This window comes from Cucumis sativus, chromosome 3, assembly GCF_000004075.3.
Source record: "Cucumis sativus cultivar 9930 chromosome 3, Cucumber_9930_V3, whole genome shotgun sequence".
NCBI lineage: Eukaryota > Viridiplantae > Streptophyta > Magnoliopsida > Cucurbitales > Cucurbitaceae > Cucumis > Cucumis sativus.
In genome coordinates this window covers 121,097-138,991 of record NC_026657.2, presented here as the reverse complement: position 1 = coordinate 138,991, position 17,895 = coordinate 121,097, and the positions used below count along the sequence as shown (strand labels likewise).

Here is a 17,895-nt window from a genome sequence, read left to right as displayed (position 1 = left end):
TTTTTTGAGAATTTTTTTTTAAACGATAACTTAATATTTATAAAAATCTCTTTTAAAGGTAGTTGATAAAAAATCTATTATTTTTAAAAAAAATCAAACAAAATCTTTTGGTGTATTATCATATACCTCAATTATTTAACAATATTATAGTCTTTTCAATTATCGAAACATTGAAGATATTGGTATGCTATTTAAGTTACAAGCAGATGCATGTGTCAAATCAAGATCCCAACTTTTAGACTTTTACTCCTTTACTCTACAATGATGTATAGTTGAATAATTAAGTTTAGTGTTTTGTCTAGATAAAGAGAGCAAGTCTCCTACTCATATATATGTGTTGGAAAACTTTTTAGTTTAGGGTTGAAGTTGTTTTCATTTGTTAATAATTTTAAATGGAAAAGTATAATGGCTAGATATAAAATAAGAATCGGAGTAAAATGGAGAGAATAAAAAAGGGACAGTTGCAAATTTAGCAATTAAATTCAAATTAATTAAGTATATAGCACAATCTTAAAAAATTTACAAATATAGCAAAATTTGTCAAATTCTATCAATGATATAAGTCAAATATTGGTCTATCACTGATATACCATATAAAGTTTATCAACGATACAAGTTTATTAGTGATAGTTTTGCTATATTTGCAATTTTTAAAAAATGTTGTTATATCCTTAAAATAGTCATCTTTGCAATTTTTCAATAACTAACTTGAACAGAAGAATAGGACCGTAGCCCAAAGCAAACAAGTTGAAAGTCCAAAATGTATATATGTTTGGCCTTTACCTTGGCCAACCCTAACGAAAAGTGAATGAAGCATGTCCAAGGCACATATGTAGTTGGTCTAGGAGGAGATGCTTAGCCTTGATGATCAAGGCAAGCCAAACCCTAGCCAGACATATGAAATCCGATAGAATGATATATTTGGGGTAGTAAAGCATTATCTCCAAATTCAAAAGCATTATTAATTATCTACACTAGTTTAATAAAAGAAAGAATGAAATAATTAAGAACTGAATTAGTATCAAGTAAGAGAGTCTAATAATGATAGGTAATAAGATAAGACAAGGAAAAGATGATGTGATGTGAGAAGGAAGATATAGAGTATATATCAAATACTTTTAGGTATATAGAAAAAGTTGTGGGAAAGGTAAAAATAAACTGAAAAGAAGATACTTTCTACAAATTACATACTCCAAATTAATTAATAGGTAGGCCTTGCATGCCCTCTAACATATACACACACACACACACAATATAATGCCCTTCTATTTTGTTGGACGACTTATAATTTGTATCTGGAATCAAAATAAGAATTAAGTAGATAAAATCCACATGAAGAGTGTATACCAAAGCGCGAGCGCAAGGAGAGCAGCTGAATATGTCCAAAACATAATAACAGAGCATTCTTGTTGACCAACGCCAAAGAGCTCAGTCATAATGCCGATGGACATGGCTGGTGGGAGCGTGTATTGAACCATCAACAAGAAATGGTACATTGGGTCCGGTGGCAGAAACCCCAACCACATTGCTGCTTTCACAATGGCTATTCCGATTGCAGGGAGAACAACATATCGAGAGAGGATTAAGGCTAGGATGATCACTGGTTGCACTGATGTTTGTGACGATTGTATCCCTTGTCTTAGGTTGGCGCCCAGGATCAACGTTGTGCTTGGGATCGTTCCATCGCTGCATGCATTCATTTTTCTTATATATTCATCATTAACAATTATTTCCAAGAACAATAATATATATATCATATACATATTAGTATTACCCCAGTAGTTTGACAGCGTCCTGGACTACTCGCAATGGAGCACTCTCCCCAATCACCAAATGTCTCAGCCATGTCACCGCTCCAAAAATGAATCCAACAATCTAATTATATTTATTAATTACACAAAACAAAACAAAACAATTCCATTTTATTTGTTGCAGTTTTAGTATTAATAGATGATCAAAAGAGAATTAATATACATATATATATGTAAGTAATAAACTTACAGCTCCTAAAGTGGGTGGCTCCATCAACTCCTTGACAATAGAGCGAAGCAAATGTTGTAATTTACCCCATAATATTAATAATCTTGATCCTTTTGATGATATCACATCATCTGAATATTGTTTCTCTGAAATGGGTACCACGCTTCCACCATCTTCTAATAATAATTGAGATTCAATCTGCATGAGAGATCAGTTATTCAAAAATAAGTTAAACCAATCACCTATCAGATCAATTTAAATTAACTAATTACCTGATCTGATTTGAGTGTGTTGTTGTTGGTAGAGGGAAGATAAGAATCTTGTGGTTGTCCTTGATCAGGTTTCTGAGGCAGAAGATGAGTGTGCAACTGGGAATCATCATGTGGAACTTCAAGTTGTTTGAAGCGTAATGAGGATGTTTTCACTACATGGTAACTGTATGTCCATATGTAAAATCCCCCTAACTGCATACAATAATGCATAATAATCTTTAATTTAATTCATTCATTCATTTTCAGGAATAATAATACATACATTCATAATTACGTACCGCCATGGAAAACGATGCATAAGACAATCCACGAGAAGTACAGGTTTCACGATCCCCAAAAGGATTCCCCTCATCCCCACAAATGGCTGGGATGATTATCAGAAGAAGGTTTCCCAAGTTCCCTATGTATGTTTGTATGATATATATTAATTCACTAATTAATCCATTCTTAAGACGACTATATATCTCACTCACCAGTAGCAGATGAAGCAACGATAAGGCCTTCAAGATATGGCTTTGGTTTCAAAATTTTCACAATTGTCCATCCCAACATTCCTCCAAATAAGAACGTAAATCCAATATTCACAGGCATGAACCACCTATATATACATCAACATTAAATAGCTTCATATATTATATTAAATTTAACAAAAGGAAAAGTTTATTAACTTACAATGAAATAATGTCCTGAAAGGTGACCGTTTTGGACAAATTTGCAAACATGAGACAAGGGGTGAAAACAGCAAACACAATCTGCACATGCAGTAATAACAAAACAATTAATCAGAATATATATACATACATATATACAATGGAATGAGTTAATATAGAATGAAATAATAATAATGATACCTTATTAAGAGACTTTGTAGCATGGGGAGGAAGAATGTTGCAATAATCAGTGGCTAAGAAAGCTCCCAATAAAGAAATAAGGAGGAGTTGTATATTGGGCATGGATGCCACCTCCAATAAAGACAACAACCCCATCTCTAATTCCTTAACCTACCTTAATTCCTTCCATTCAAAATATATAAAACACAATACAAAGTTAGTTTTTAATTTACTTGATTCCTACAGATTTCTAAATGTTTAATAAATTTATAAAGTATATATCAATTATATTGTCCTGAAAGTTGATATGTCGTTATTGATACTTTTAACAAACTGAGATATGAACATTTTTGTCAATTAGTGCCTAGAATCTATTGAGTTGTTTAGAATCACTTCTCACATTATCATAATAGATTTGGAGTTAAAGTTTTTAATTAAAACTCATGAACTAGCTAGGTTGAAGAAAAAAGATTTTACAGCCCCCTAGTTTGATTTAATTTGTTATATATATTTATTTGTCATACATGTCTATATGTATGTATATGTGGAAAGGAATTAATTATTATACAAAAAGGGCCCAGCGAAGCCACCATGTGAAAAACGCGGTCCCTACTCCCTATATTATTGTGATATTTTTGTAAAAAAGAAAACTTTATTGAAAGATTGAGGAAACCATCTTTTTTTTTTGTTTTATATTTCAAAATATCAGGATTGTAAGAACTTTTAATTTTGTTTTTCTCACCATTAAAGAGTTTCTCTAAGTGAAATGCATCTAGAGAGTTAGTTTTTCTGTTAAAGATTTGAAATTGAAGCCAACTCTTCTCCGATCAAATTTGCTACGAGAATCTTTGTTAGGATTTATGTGTTCTAAAGTTTTATTTGATTTGAGATCATACAAAAACGTTGACTTTTTTTAATTAATACACAAATTAATATTGCATAATCAATGAACGAAGGCAAAGTTGCTATGAAATCATACTATGTAAGCATTATATAGTTCAATTTCGACGATGGACTTGTGATAAATCCTTGGAAGAATTAGATCAATTGGAAAAGAATCTTGGAATGGAAAAAAAATAAATTTTCTCAAAGGATGCTATACTTTTAAAATATGAAACAAGAAAGGTACTATTTTTGTTAATTTTCTAATTATCTTTCTAACTTTGGTTAACTTACGAATTTAGCTATCAACGTTGAGGCTCTTCATATCATCTATTAGACTTTAAAGTTCATCAACTATTAGATACAAAATTTCCTTGAAAAACAATCATAAAAGAAAGAATTATAAGTTTATCCAGCTGAACTGAAGAACAGTTTTTGTTAAAAATCTCCCAAATTAGGTCTGCTTGGAATATTAACATTAGAAGAAAAAAGAAATGTAATTTTGTATATAAGATCTTTGGTATTTAAAAGAAATGACTTACAATTTCACATACCTTGAATATTAGAGTAGATTTGAATATGAAAAAGAAAAGAAGTAATTAACTAAGCAGAGTGGATTTGGTTTTCTTTTTTCAAGATAAGAAAAGTTTGAATTAATGTGTAAACTAAGAAGAAGATGATGTTAATGATGGTTGAGCATTGAGTAGTAGGTGTGTATCAAAAAATAAAATAAAAACAGGAGAGGATGGGGGGTGGGGAATGCAGAAAATGGCGAACCTGGAGGGCGGAGAGGAGTAATAAAAAGAGGGGGGAAAGGTAAGGAAGGCTCCGCCACCGGAACTGCAAAATGGATCACTATAAACTCAGACTTGTGACTTTTATGGCACACCCATAGCTGATAGCTCTTTCATTTGGGATTAAATGAACTCACAAAGCTAAAGCCGTCCCCGCTACAAAACAAAATGGACCCGCCCCACCTTTTTTTTCTTATCTGTTACTCTATTAGAATGTGGTATGTGGAGGTCTCCCCTCCAAAACCTCTGGACATCTCATCGTCGTCTTTCCTTTGCAATTATTGTTCAGAAAAAAATGGCCCATTTAATTGGATGGACTTGGAGTGATAGTATAATTGGCGTTGGTGGCGTGCAGATCCGTTTATTTATCTGTGTAACCTTTGTTTTTTAGAGTTTTAACGTGCAGTTTTAAAATATTTGAATTGGAACCTCTCATCTCATTATTAAATAATCACACATGGATGGTGGGATCCATCGTCCCACCCATTGGGTCATCCAATTCAATAATGTTGAACTTCATCCCTCATTTTACACACCTTTGATTACTACTTCACTTTACTTTTCCAAAATTTATTCCTTTTCTTCTTCTTCTTCTTCTTCTTCTTCTTCTTCTTTCTTATGTCTGTTTTTTGTCTTTGCTTCTGCCTTTTATTGACTGGCGCCGCCGCGTCCGGTGGAGACGGCGGTTCCCACTCCAGGGATCTCGATAACACACCCACCTGGGCTGTTGCTGCTGTTTGCTTCTTTTTCGTTCTTATTTCCATTGTCTTGGAAAATGTTATTCACAAACTTGGAACGGTAATTCATTGACTTTTTTTATGTTATTTCTTTCTCGATTAGTTTTGATTTTCACTTGTCTCAACGAGGATATAATATTATATTTGTAAGCTTTTGGGTGTAAAAGTACGAGCAATACTTGTGTACTTTATTATTTTTTTATTAAATAAGAAAACAATTTCATAGCCCAAATCCACCCATTTGTTCTGTTGGCAATTAGGCCATTCATTTCTGATTGTATTTGTTGTTCCTCTAGTGGTTGACAAAAAAGCACAAGAGTTCTCTGTATGAAGCTCTGGAGAAGGTTAAGGCTGGTGGGTATTACAATATTCGTACATCAAACATTTAATCAAACTTTCTGAATACGAGAGAAAAAAGAAAAAAAACCAAGAGATGGCGATTGACATTCCATAAAATTTTTGCAGAGTTGATGATTTTGGGTTTCATCTCCCTGCTTCTGACTTTTGCTCAAGCATATATTGTCCAAATTTGTATTCCTCCGGCCATTGCAAACTCCATGTTGCCCTGTCGCCGTGAAGAGAAAAATGCCTCAACCGATGAAGACGAACATCACCGGAGACTACAATGGCTAATTCGAAGATCATTGGCTGGAGGTCACAATGTTGTCTCGTGTGAGGATGTAAGACCACTGTCTCATGCTTCTTACCCTTTGTTTTACAAACTTAAGTGTTGCTAAATAGTGGAAGGTCTATAACATTGCTCATTCTTTCAAACAGGGTAAGGTGTCTCTTATATCCATTGATGGATTGCATCAGTTGCATATTCTCATTTTCTTCTTAGCTGTGTTTCATGTGCTCTTTAGTGTTATCACAATGACACTTGGAAGGATAAAGGTAAAGTTATGTTTTGGTTTTATTTTAAGTCTTGCATGCAACTACTTGAATCAATTCTTTTCAATAGCTAAAGCGCTGTAAACAATACATAATATGTTACTACAGTTGGGCAATCAGTATTAGGGGCGATTGTGTTAATACATCGTTCTCCTTGCATAATATTTATATTGAATTGTTAGGCGTTCTTAAAAAAGAAAGAACTTTTTATCTGTTGGGGAATGGCAAGCTTGCTAGAATTTCTTTAATTCAATTCAACTTAGCATATTATTGTGCTTTGCGTTGAATCCCATATAAAGCAAAATGCAGCATATGAGCCATGACTTAGAGTAAATCAGGAAAAATGACCAGTCTGACAATTGGTCTTAGTTATGTCAAGTAGTTAACTTTTGGGATCATTGCCGTGTGAATTTCGGCCTACTTTATCGCTTTGTTATTTACAGAAGTGTTTCTGCTCAGATTCGAGGCTGGAAGGAGTGGGAGCAGGAAACTTCAACGCATAACTATGAGTTTTTCAACGGTCTGTCATTTTACGCTTGTTGAACTGTGATTCTTTTATCTCATGGGTTCAAATCAGAGTTTATTTGTCAATTCCTTAGCATGAACTTTGTAGCTTCACATGTTTGTTGATCCAAAATTGGTTATTCTTCTTTGTACAGATCCTGCAAGATTTAGGCTTACTCACGAGACATCTTTTGTGAAAGCACACACCAGCTTTTGGACACGTCTTCCTTTCTTCTTCTATATTGTACGAGAAGTTTCTCTAAATTTCTATTAATGTCTATATTTGCCAAGATTTTCATTAACAATTATATGAATTTGAGAGCTTGACATTCCATCAACAAATAGAAATTTGAAGTCACCGGAGGGAAAATGAAATAACTCAGATTTGATTTTATGTTGCAGAGTTGCTTCTTCAGGCAATTTTATGGGTCTGTTAGTAAGGCTGATTACTTGACGCTACGCAATGGATTCATAACAGTGAGTTCTCATCTTCTCGATTGCAAAGCACTAGATTGATCGCAGCTTCAAATTTTTGAAAGTGATGTAATACTCTTGTAGGTTCATTTAGCACCTGGAAGTAAATTTAACTTCCAGAGATATATCAAAAGGTCATTAGAAGATGACTTCAAGGTAGTCGTCGGTGTGAGGTAATAATCTGTCATCTAAATTCTTTTAACTTGTTATGCCGATTCAACTTCTCTTTTTTAATGATTTTGTTGGCAGTCCTTTTCTATGGTCGTCATTTGTGATCTTCCTGCTCCTTAATTTATCTGGTAAGATAACTTTATTTTTAACTAATGATTTTGACTTCACGAACAGTTTGATAAGTTTGATTATAAAGAAGACTTTTTCATTTTTCAGGATGGCATACATTGTTCTGGGCATCATTTATCCCTCTGCTTGTAAGGAAAATCTCTTTCTTGAGGTGAAATTCACCAGATTGGCTAGTTAGTTATTATACGACGATGTCTGTTTTAACCTCACACAGATAATCTTAGCCGTTGGATCAAAACTTCAAGCCATTTTGACTAGAATGGCTCTTGAAATCTCTGAGAAACATGCAGTGGTCCAGGGAATTCCACTCGTGCAAGGATCCGACAAGTATTTCTGGTTCGGCCGCCCTCAACTGATTCTTCATCTCATGCATTTTTCTTTATTTCAGGTAACAGGAACTTCTCATATGTAGCACATAAGGTTAGGAGTTGTTACAGTTCAGACTATATCTAGAGAAAGGTGTGTTTTGGTGTTGATCTGATCATTTGTTCATTTGGTACATGCAGAATGCATTCCAGACCACCTATATTTTGTCTACACTGGTATTCTTCTTAACCATTATTTATATCAACCCCTTGACCAGGAATTAAGTTTTATTTATGGTTCATGAACTTTGAGAAGTTTCTTATTAACATTACAGTCTTAATTAGTCATGTTTAAAGGCACATACAATGTGAATATAAATAACTATCTGATGAGACAATAATGAAGGTGACAATCAAAACATACTCTCTTTTGACTCTATACAATTACAAGTTTGTGTAATGCATAAGCTACAATAAACGATGTGGTTGCTTGTGCAGTATTCTTTTGGCCTGAATTCTTGCTTCTTTGATGGTCACATCCTTACAATTATAAAAGTTGGTTTAGGGTAAGTTAGTCTTTCTTCCATGAACGCTTCAATTATCTTGTCTTCTATAAAGAGCTTTTTTACCACAAGGTTTGGATCTGCTTATGGTTTCGTAGGGTAGTAGCATTATTTCTATGCAGCTATGTTACGCTTCCAATATACGCCCTTGTAAATCAGGTATATACGTTATCTTCTCTTCTTCTATTCTTTCCAACTCAATCATACTGTTATGAGGCATAAGGTTGGTCGCATGATGGCGTTTACGGGTTAATGCAGATGGGTTCAGGTATGAAGAGGTCCATCTTTGATGAACAGACATCAAAGGCACTCATGAAATGGCAGGAAACGGCCAAGAAGAAGCGGGCTAAACGAGCCTCAGCAACTAAAACCCTCGGAGGTAGTTCAAATGCTTCACCTCTACACTCATTGCGACGGTTTAAAACTACAGGACACTCCATACGTGTGCCTACGTATGAGGACCTTGAGTCATCTGATTACGAGGGGGATCCATTAGCAACACCTACACAAGCGTCAACAAGTGAATCGATTAATGTTGATGTAAAAGATGGAGATGAAATACAACAAATCGCTGAAACAGAGCAACCCCACAGTACAATTCAAACTAAAGAAGGAGATGAGTTCTCATTTATAAAGCCTGCAACACTAGGATAAATAAGCTTGGTGGCCATAGCTGAGAGTTTGTAGAGGTGTTGAGAATTTGTTTGCACATATGATCTAGTTTTGATTGGGATCACCACTAAGAAAATAAAAAGAAAATATGAATGTACCATAAAGCATCAAGTCTTGGTTTGGTAGGAAAGTTGCAAATGTTGAATTTGTTGTCATTTTATGAAGAATATGTATGTATAGAGAAGAAAAGAAAGACATATTTACATGATTTTATATAATGGAGGTATTTAGCAGTAGCAACTTCTAAACTGCCTTTTTTAATCTTGTGGGCATTGTAGTAGATCACATTCTCTTTGGCAATGGCATGTCAAACTTCCGGCAGTAATTAGAATATCGGTCCATTACATTTTACATGGCACCTACATAGAAGGAATTCAGAAGGTTGAAGTGAGTTTTAAAGAAAAGATAAGCACAACACAGAACCCTTTTGAAGAAAAGAAGAAAGAAAAAAGAACCAAAGTATGGAGTGGCCCCACCTCCCAAGTTGTCCTCTTCTCCTCTTTCCCTTCTAACAACAAAAACACTCTACAGTTTCTTCTTTTCCCTCAAAAGAAAGAAAGAAAGAAACCCTCAACACAATATTACTTGCACTCACTGCTCCATCCTCAATCCCCAAACCCCAATCCCTTCTCTTCTCAACCCTCTGTCTCATGTCTCCCTATATCAGAGCTCTCACCGCAAATACTTCGTCGGCGCCTCCACCGGAAGCGGTGGCCTTGGAGTCGGACTTCGTGGTCATTCTCGCGGCTTTGCTCTGTGCCCTAATTTGTATGGTAGGGTTGATAGCGGTGGCTCGGTGCGCCTGGCTCCGCCGTGGAAATCAGGCGTCGGCGAATAGAGGACTGAAGAAGAAGATACTGCAGTCGCTTCCGAAATTCAGGTACAAGTCAACGGTGGGAGATGGGAAAATAGCGGCGGAATGTGCGATCTGCCTGGCGGAGTTCTTGGAGGGGGAGGAGATCCGACAGTTGCCGCAGTGCGGGCATTGCTTCCACGTCAGTTGCGTAGACACGTGGCTAGGTACCCACTCCTCCTGCCCTTCTTGCCGTCAGATACTGGTAGTGGCCAGATGTCAGAAGTGCGGCCAGTTTCCGGCGGATGTACAAGGCGGCGGTGCTCACAACAACGAGGAGGAGGAAGTGGAAGATAACATCAACAACAACAACAACAACAGGGGTTTGGGGTTTTTGCCTTGACTTAACAAAACCTTAGCTTCACTTCACCTTCTCTATTTCTTTCTGCTTCATCACAAACACACAAGATTCAGTTCTTTGTGAATTCTTTTTTTCTAAAAAAATTACAAAAACAAATCTTGACTCATGATGTTTAAAAGAAAAAAACCCCTTCATTAAAAAAACTGCACTTGTAAATTCTAAATTCTATACTGCCAGTACCTTCATTACCCTCTCATGCTGTTTCTGATGATCATCCCTTCCTCTATCAAAGTTCCTTTTTCTTTTCTCTCTCTTTTTGTACGCATTCTACCATTTGTTTTACTCTAATTGATCAATGTTACATATTTTGCTTTTAATATTACAATTAGTTTTTCAACTCAAAGTTTATAATTTATGAATTTCTTAAATTCCTTTTTCAAAATTCGACAGACATAAATTTACTTTGAATTAAAGAAAAATTATTTAGGTTTTCCATAAATAGGTAATTTTACTCCTGATTTCTTTAAAGAAAAATATTTGGTTATCTTTAGTCAGTCCATTAACTGCCAAATTAAAACTTATTTTTTTATTTTTTTAAAAGAGAATTTAAATTATTTGTTTTATTACCATGAGATAAATGATGGCTATTAATGTCACCTAATCATTAGCATTTTTATCTTAATCATTAACAAATTCAAATAATTTTTGTGAATATGTATTTGTATATATATATATTTTTGGATAATTCCTTGCTTGGATGGTTTCAACTTTTTTTTTTTTTTTTTTCATTTCTATCTCTTTTCTTCACCCTACAAACTACTCTTTTTTATTTGAAATAAAATTTCCAAATGTTTACACTAACAAAAAAAAAAAAAGAACCCTTCTCGTTATTCTCCTGTACAAATATAAGATATATTATAACTAAACTTAGATTCTATTTACTAAGAAAAGAATAAAGTTGCATGAGTTAAGAGGATTCTTATTCGTTCATCTACTTTATCACTTTTAGCATTTTGGTTCACATAACTTAGTTCTTTTCGATTTAGTCTCACTTTAATTTATAAAAAGAACAATCTATTCAAAATATTACATAGGAAATTGAAGTGACTTGCAATTGCACCCATATTAGTTATTGTCTATATTTTCAGGTATATATTGCCATTTGCTTCAAAAAATAAATAATAAATAAGTATATTGTCAGTTTATCTATAAAAACATCCTATCAAATACTGTGGTGGATGGAAAAATTAATGATTTGAAATTACATTTTAAAAACTTTATACAAATCATAACATGATAATTGAGACTAAATTGTTGAAAAGAGTCACTGCAATTCAAAAGTTTGATTTTTTTTTTTTAATTCTCCTAAATCCACTTGTTGGATGAAAAGAGAAAAAAAAATGGAAGTTATTAAAATTATTGTTATATTTTGTAAAATTGAAATGCCCAACATTATATTTTGTAAGCAAGCTTTATGTAAAATATTATTTTATAACAATAAGAACAAAAAAAATCTCATAAATTAATTTTAAAATGGTAAAGTTTTTGGTTTTGGATGTTTAATTATTAATTATTAATGTTGGAGGAGAAATAGAGCATCTTTGGATTTGGTATATTTAATTAATCAATATTGTTCCCAAATTTTATAAAACAAAATTCTTAGACCACACAAAGAAAAATAGATATAGGCATTAATGTCTTAACACCACTCATTGGCTTGGAGCCAATCAAACATCTATTTATAATTTTATACTTAGCTAATTCATTATTATTCCTCCCAAGACAATTCTACCTATTATATATATATATATAATTCTAAAGGGGATTCGTTTGTTGACCAATACAAGGGGCATCTCTCTACTTTATTTAAATCTTACGACATTAAATTTGAATGTTTTGTGAGCTAACACTACACAAAAAGTTAGGAGTGTAATATAGAAATGTGATCCATATATAAAACCTTCAAAATTTAGCCATGATTTGTAAGCTAAGAAGTTATGTAATCAAGTTGAATTTTACTAGCATGTGATGGCTAATTAGGTCATTTGACTACACAAAGTGATAAGCTAGTGCTAAAATGACAAGTCATCCAACTTGAATAGATTCAATCATGTGTAAGATATTGTTGATTGTAGCTCTAATGGAAGAAACCTAAAACCATCATGTGATTGTATATAGAACTTGGGCCAACTAAGTGGGAGTAATAGGTTTGTATAATGTAAGGCTAAAATTCATTGACATGTGCATAGTGCGTCCAACTTAATAGAAATGAGGTAGGTTGCAATTCAACTATATGTAAAAGTAGGTGAGAAGAATGAGTTGTGATTTGCAAAATTATTAAATCAAGCCATAAAATGTCTAATTAGTAAAGTCAGTCGTAACCCAACCATATGAGACCATTAGGTGAGCACATGCTAAGTAGACGAGGGTGACGGATTTACATCATTAAATTTTAACTTTGAACTTATATACACTAACCTATTATGATGTAATGGGTGACAAATATCATTGCACTCACTTGCAATAACTAGTTAGCATATATAATCTATCAATAACATACATATTTTGACTCTTTTCATGTGAACGTGTGTGGTACCACCTGCTTAGGTTTGGCTTGAGCCAAGCTACTGTCAACATATTCTGAGAGATGGGTGACTGACGGTGGGCAAGGGAATTGCGAGAAGAAAAGTTGCAAGAGAATATAAAATGAAGCCAAAAATAAAAGGGGTGAAGGAGAAGGAAAAGTAGTGTTCAATGATGCTCTGGAGCGCTCAGTGAAATTTTCATCAACTCTATCTTTTTCCCGTTTTACATTTGTCAAATTCCCTTGTCCACTGTTATGGAGTTCATGCAACAGGAGGTGTCACTTCTTGTTGAATGCTCATGGGAGGAAATTTCGAAGAAGATTTTGGGAAAAACTACATACGAGTCTTTCATCTCCAAAGTGTCTTAAAAGTCTCTAAATTAAGAAAAAGGTGATCCAAATGTTATTTAAAATTATCCCATGTAAGAAATAATACAAAGCATGAAAACCAAGTTTACACTTTCAAACCTTACTCCCCAAACCTGCAATAGATTTTAAACCAACCACCACAAATCCAGTGCACAAGTTAAAGGTTATCTTGAATAACCTTCTTCCAAAATACTATAACAATTTCCCGTCAATCCCTCCCCATAAGCTCCCCAAAATCAATAATTAACAAGCTTTCCCTTCCACAGTCGTTCTTAACATTTGGCCATTTGTCTTCAAATTCTCTACGGCCAACTTTGAGAAACCCAGGCAAAGTCTATCATCAATCACTCTTCCCCTCTTGAGAACCAATTTCTTGCAGGTAATGCTCCGCATCCAATGCTGCCATGCAACCTGTACCACAGCAAATAAATATTAGGAAAGGAAGCAACTTCATTCGATCAACCTTTATGAAGGACAAGTGAAAGAAAGACATGATTTTCGAACAAAAGTAACTTTTTTTTTACAAGGAAAAGGAACAGGGGACTAAATTTAAAATGAGGTAAGTCCCATTGTCTAAACTTCGACAAATAACTTTCACTGCCATGAATAATAATAATAATAATACATATGTATATAATTCAGTGCTCCTACTTCTCAATCATGAATCAGGTTCACTGTCACATCTGCACGTTCAAAGAAGCGCGGCTCCACTAATATTTTAGCAACTCCTCGTAAATATAGCCATGAAAACCCATCCAATATTATTTAGAGTTCTTCATATGGGATTTAAGCATGTTAGCTTTTCATTTCACTTTAGGCCTAATAATAGAATCCTCTTTGGGGCGACGCTATACAATTCCACACCATTAAATAATATATTGCCCAAATACCTGCTACACAATTCCACGCTCACACCTTTTTCTCTCCATCCTAAAGTAATTTCCCTCCTATACCTCCTTGTGCATCGGGAAGAAAGGGAGAAGTAGAAGTGCTTCCCTTCACGAAGAGAAATTGGAAAAGGTAGAAGCAAAGTCCCAGTAGGGTTTGGCCAAGTTGTGATCAATACGTTTATCTCAAGTGTGTCCACAGAGGCATGAGCAGATAAGATATATAACGTTCTGGAAATAATAAAGGAGAGAGGAAACGAGTGGAGAATTTCTTTTGATCTGGACTTAAAATGTTAGTGGAGGATTTCTTTTGATATGGACTTAAATGTTATAACAATGAAACAACCTCAAAATTAATCTTAGTGGGTTCTTTGGAATTAAAGGCACACACCGGTACAACAAAAAAGGACGGTCTGTGCTTTTCACCCCTTTCACCACACGGTTTCGAAGTTTTTCCTCTTTTTTAACTATTCGCTAGAAAACATTAATCTTAGTTTCATCCCCTTCCTTTGGCGGGACTGTTTTTTGTTGGGCTTGTTTTTTTAATTTGCCTTTGTATTCTTTCACTTTTTTTTCAATGATAAAAGTTGTTTCTAAAATAACTTTAAAATTAATTATTTTATGAATTTCCCTCTTCCATACACATTCACACACGATGAAGTCGAGGAAGTACGTGAGTGACTTGTATTTTCTGGATAATTTGGATTAAAAGGGATAGAAGCAGCTCTCCAACGGTTAGAGACAAATTTCGAGACTGATCGGGAAATTACCACCTATTCTAAGGCTTCATGGTGCACAACACATGCAGCCTCCTTAAATTACTTGCTAACCATTATTTGGGCTAATCGGACCTCATATCCTGATTAAATTAGGGAGAGAATTCTTTATCTTCTCCTATTTAGATCAACTAGTATGCATGTCTTGTTAAACAGTTCCTAGGAGGTAAAATTGATGTTATGTGCTCCCTGTCCTTCACAATTTAGGTTATGTATTCAAGTACACTAAATATTTGAACGTGTGTATCCGTTTTTACAAATAAAATAGCAAAACATTGTTTCACTCAAGCAATGTTTTTATGAGGAAAAGCTTTAGCCTGGCGGTGTCCCTAACGCCTCAAGACACAGGCACCAAGTGTTTGGAAGTTCGTTCTCGTGGACCTCAATCATTTCATTTTTCTATATTTTATCAGATATATTAGAAACTAAATGCAACATTTGCAATAGACTTGGATATAGACAGTTCGGAGTAAACTTTTTGTTGCATAATCTAATACACATTCATCTTCAAATCTAATATGTATTTTTCTTGAAGTTTTTACCTCACTTATGGCCATGTCTGGTGACAAACAGGCACAAGGAAGAAGGAAAATAATTATGGAAAGCAGAAACATTTTTACTGACCTGTACCAGCGGCAGTGATAGCTTGTCTGTACTTCTTGTCCTGAACATCGCCAGCAGCAAAGACTCCCGGGATACTGGTATGCGTCGTCCCTGGCTTCGTCAACACATACCCATCAGAATCGAGTTGCAGTTGTCCATCTAAGAATTTGGTGGCTGGTTCGTGACCAATAGCGAAGAACAATCCGGAAACTGCCAAATCAGAAACCTTTCCGGAGATCAGATCATGGACCTTCAGACCTCCCAGGACTCGCCCATTAGCGTCGCTATAAGCTTCCTTAACCACCGAATTCCAGATCACCTCGATTTTAGGGTTGCTGGAGACGCGCTGTTGCATGATCTTGGAAGCTCTGAAAGTGTCTCTTCGGTGGATAATATACACTTTGGAGCCATACTTGGTGAGGAAATTGGCTTCTTCCATGGCAGAATCTCCGCCCCCAATGACCGCCAAGGGCTTGTTTCTGAAAATAGGCGCAGCTCCATCACAGACAGCGCAAGCCGAAATACCCCGATTCCAGAACCCATTCCCTTCACCGGAGCCAGGAAATGTCAATCGCTTGGCAACCGCACCAGTGGCGACAATCACAGAATCGGCGAGGACGGTTTTCGAATCGGCAAAGACCTTAAATGGCTTGGATGAGAAATCGACCTTGGTTACGGTCTCGGTGTAGATCTGAGTGCCAAAGCGAAGCGACTGGTTGCGACAATGGTCCATGAGTTCGATGCCAAGAATGCCTTCGGGGAATCCAGGGAAGTTTTCAACGTCGGTTGTTGTAGTGAGCTGGCCGCCGGGAGCGATGTTGTTGGCCATCCATCCTTCGAAGAGAATAGGCTTGAGCTCGGCACGGGCGGCATATATGGCAGCAGTGTGGGCAGCAGGGCCACTCCCAATAACGCAAACCTTGGTTTTAAGAGTCTCGGTAGCATCCGCCATTGATGTTGAGGTCGTTGACTTGGAGGAGATGGGAGCGGAAGATATTGGAGAAGGAGGGGCAGAGGCGCGGCAAATAGAATAGAGCGCTTTTCGCAGTAAGCTTGGAATGGTATTCAACCCTCTTTTATTATCGTTATTATTATTCTCATTCCCTCCACAGCCAAGCCCTCTGCTCATTCTGATTTCTTTAATTATTTTTCTTTTTACCCTTTTTCTTTTTAGGTTTAAATCCCAATGCTTTATGTTATTAATTCAAACATATAGCTTAAAAATATGCCTATAGTGTCAAAAAAGGTATGCTTATCCTTTGATTTCACATTATTCCAAGTTGTTCAAGCCATCACCATTATTCCATTTCATAACCCTTCCTAATACTCTGTGAATTATGCCTATAGTGTGAAACAAGGCATGCTTATCTTTTTATCCAACAAAGACTTACATCCTTTCAAACTTACATGAAAACCAAAATGACTGCAAAAGAATTATAGTCATCCCCAAACTAATAAAAGCAAATAAAAAAAAATATCAAACAAACAAAAGTAAAAAGGTTCTTGCAACCCAAACAACGTGCTAAATCATCCCTCCTAAGACATATCCACTATTTTTATTCATGGATACATAACAAGCGTAAACTATTCACGATGTTTCTAAGTACATATAAAATTAACAAAATAAAGAGGAAAGGAGATACAAGTTGGGCTCTTGACTATCGTCCTCAAATATGAATCATACTTATACTCTTGTGTTTCCTTCGTATATATCTCCACTCATTTGAAGTTCCAAATTGTCATCTAGGTCCAAAAATCGACTCTCGATGGAGGCCCTAATCAAACTTTCATAAGTCTTTCCAAAATCGGTAATCAAAGCTCAAAACTAATGCAAGGTCTAGATAGAGGTTGAAAAATAAAGAAAACGATGGATCATTCGTCCAAAACAGTCGCCTTGAATCAAAAGTTATGACCTAACTATGATGCAGCATGTCGTACCCGCATTCCTCACCTTTTTTTTGGCTCCAAGTCGAATTTTGACTTTCTAAAGGGTACTTTGATCATTTTACTCTGGAAATTGCTTGTGTTGGTCCAAGCATTGGATTTCTTAAAATTAAACATGAATAAAAACATCAAATATCATAAATTAAGCATAAACCAACAAATTTTAAGACTGAATAAAGCTTTTTTTTTTTTTTTTTTGTGTTTTTCAAGCAATCATTCTCAAGCTTAAAGTTTATAACTAGCACGTTTTGAAATTTTTTCTTTTTTTAAAAAAAGCTCTTTTGATAATTGTTCTAGTTATCGTTTCCTTAAACCTTTCAACACAACCAATAACCAAATAAGACCTATACGTCCTTGTGGGGCATTTGGCCCGC

At 35.1% G+C, this 17,895-nt stretch overlaps 4 protein-coding genes across 4 annotated transcripts; 2 read left to right on the top strand and 2 right to left on the bottom strand.

Moving 5' to 3' along the window:
• Positions 1-1,083: 1,083 nt before the first annotated feature.
• Positions 1,084-4,888, bottom strand: LOC101205284 (protein PIN-LIKES 7). The gene is made up of 9 exons (XM_004146132.3): positions 4,742-4,888; positions 3,104-3,265; positions 2,925-3,004; positions 2,726-2,850; positions 2,531-2,652; positions 2,253-2,444; positions 2,002-2,178; positions 1,775-1,875; positions 1,084-1,686 (listed from the first exon to the last, which is right to left on the bottom strand). Exons 2-9 carry the CDS (start codon positions 3,236-3,238, stop codon positions 1,314-1,316), a joined length of 1,305 nt encoding a protein of 434 aa, XP_004146180.1. The 5' UTR covers positions 3,239-3,265; positions 4,742-4,888; the 3' UTR covers positions 1,084-1,313.
• A 116-nt stretch (positions 4,889-5,004) lies between these two features.
• Positions 5,005-9,444, top strand: LOC116402632 (MLO-like protein 10). Its single transcript, XM_031882148.1, has 15 exons — positions 5,005-5,556; positions 5,792-5,849; positions 5,961-6,175; positions 6,273-6,389; positions 6,846-6,906; positions 7,046-7,134; positions 7,293-7,367; positions 7,449-7,537; positions 7,614-7,663; positions 7,752-7,792; positions 7,879-8,052; positions 8,171-8,206; positions 8,468-8,535; positions 8,631-8,691; positions 8,791-9,444. The coding sequence occupies exons 1-15, from the start codon at positions 5,377-5,379 to the stop codon at positions 9,184-9,186; spliced, it is 1,710 nt and encodes a 569-aa protein (XP_031738008.1). The 5' UTR covers positions 5,005-5,376; the 3' UTR covers positions 9,187-9,444.
• A 188-nt stretch (positions 9,445-9,632) lies between these two features.
• LOC101214503 (RING-H2 finger protein ATL80) lies at positions 9,633-10,670 on the top strand. Its single transcript, XM_004146169.3, has one exon. The coding sequence runs from the start codon at positions 9,855-9,857 to the stop codon at positions 10,398-10,400; it is 546 nt and encodes a 181-aa protein (XP_004146217.1). The 5' UTR covers positions 9,633-9,854; the 3' UTR covers positions 10,401-10,670.
• Positions 10,671-13,289: 2,619 nt separating this feature from the next.
• Positions 13,290-16,750, bottom strand: LOC101205755 (thioredoxin reductase NTRB). The gene is made up of 2 exons (XM_004146134.3): positions 15,599-16,750; positions 13,290-13,722 (listed from the first exon to the last, which is right to left on the bottom strand). The coding sequence occupies exons 1-2, from the start codon at positions 16,704-16,706 to the stop codon at positions 13,652-13,654; spliced, it is 1,179 nt and encodes a 392-aa protein (XP_004146182.1). The 5' UTR covers positions 16,707-16,750; the 3' UTR covers positions 13,290-13,651.
• Positions 16,751-17,895: the final 1,145 nt, after the last annotated feature.

Bases quoted from the DNA above. Each gene is read 5' to 3' on its own strand.
- LOC101214503 (XM_004146169.3), top strand. From the start codon at position 9,855: ATGTCTCCCTATATCAGAGCTCTCACCGCAAATACTTCGTCGGCGCCT.
- LOC101205284 (XM_004146132.3), bottom strand. From the start codon at position 3,238: ATGGGGTTGTTGTCTTTATTGGAGGTGGCATCCATGCCCAATATACAA. The intron at 2,653-2,725 runs GTGAGTGAGATA...AAACATACATAG, and splicing joins CGTTGCTTCATCTGCTACTG to GGAACTTGGGAAACCTTCTT. The intron at 2,445-2,530 runs GTACGTAATTAT...TATTGTATGCAG, and splicing joins ATGCATCGTTTTCCATGGCG to TTAGGGGGATTTTACATATG.
- LOC101205755 (XM_004146134.3), bottom strand. From the start codon at position 16,706: ATGAGCAGAGGGCTTGGCTGTGGAGGGAATGAGAATAATAATAACGAT. The intron at 13,723-15,598 runs GTCAGTAAAAAT...GCTGTGGTACAG, and splicing joins TATCACTGCCGCTGGTACAG to GTTGCATGGCAGCATTGGAT.
- LOC116402632 (XM_031882148.1), top strand. From the start codon at position 5,377: ATGTCTGTTTTTTGTCTTTGCTTCTGCCTTTTATTGACTGGCGCCGCC. The intron at 7,793-7,878 runs GTAAGGAAAATC...AACCTCACACAG, and splicing joins CATCATTTATCCCTCTGCTT to ATAATCTTAGCCGTTGGATC. The intron at 8,053-8,170 runs GTAACAGGAACT...TGGTACATGCAG, and splicing joins TGCATTTTTCTTTATTTCAG to AATGCATTCCAGACCACCTA.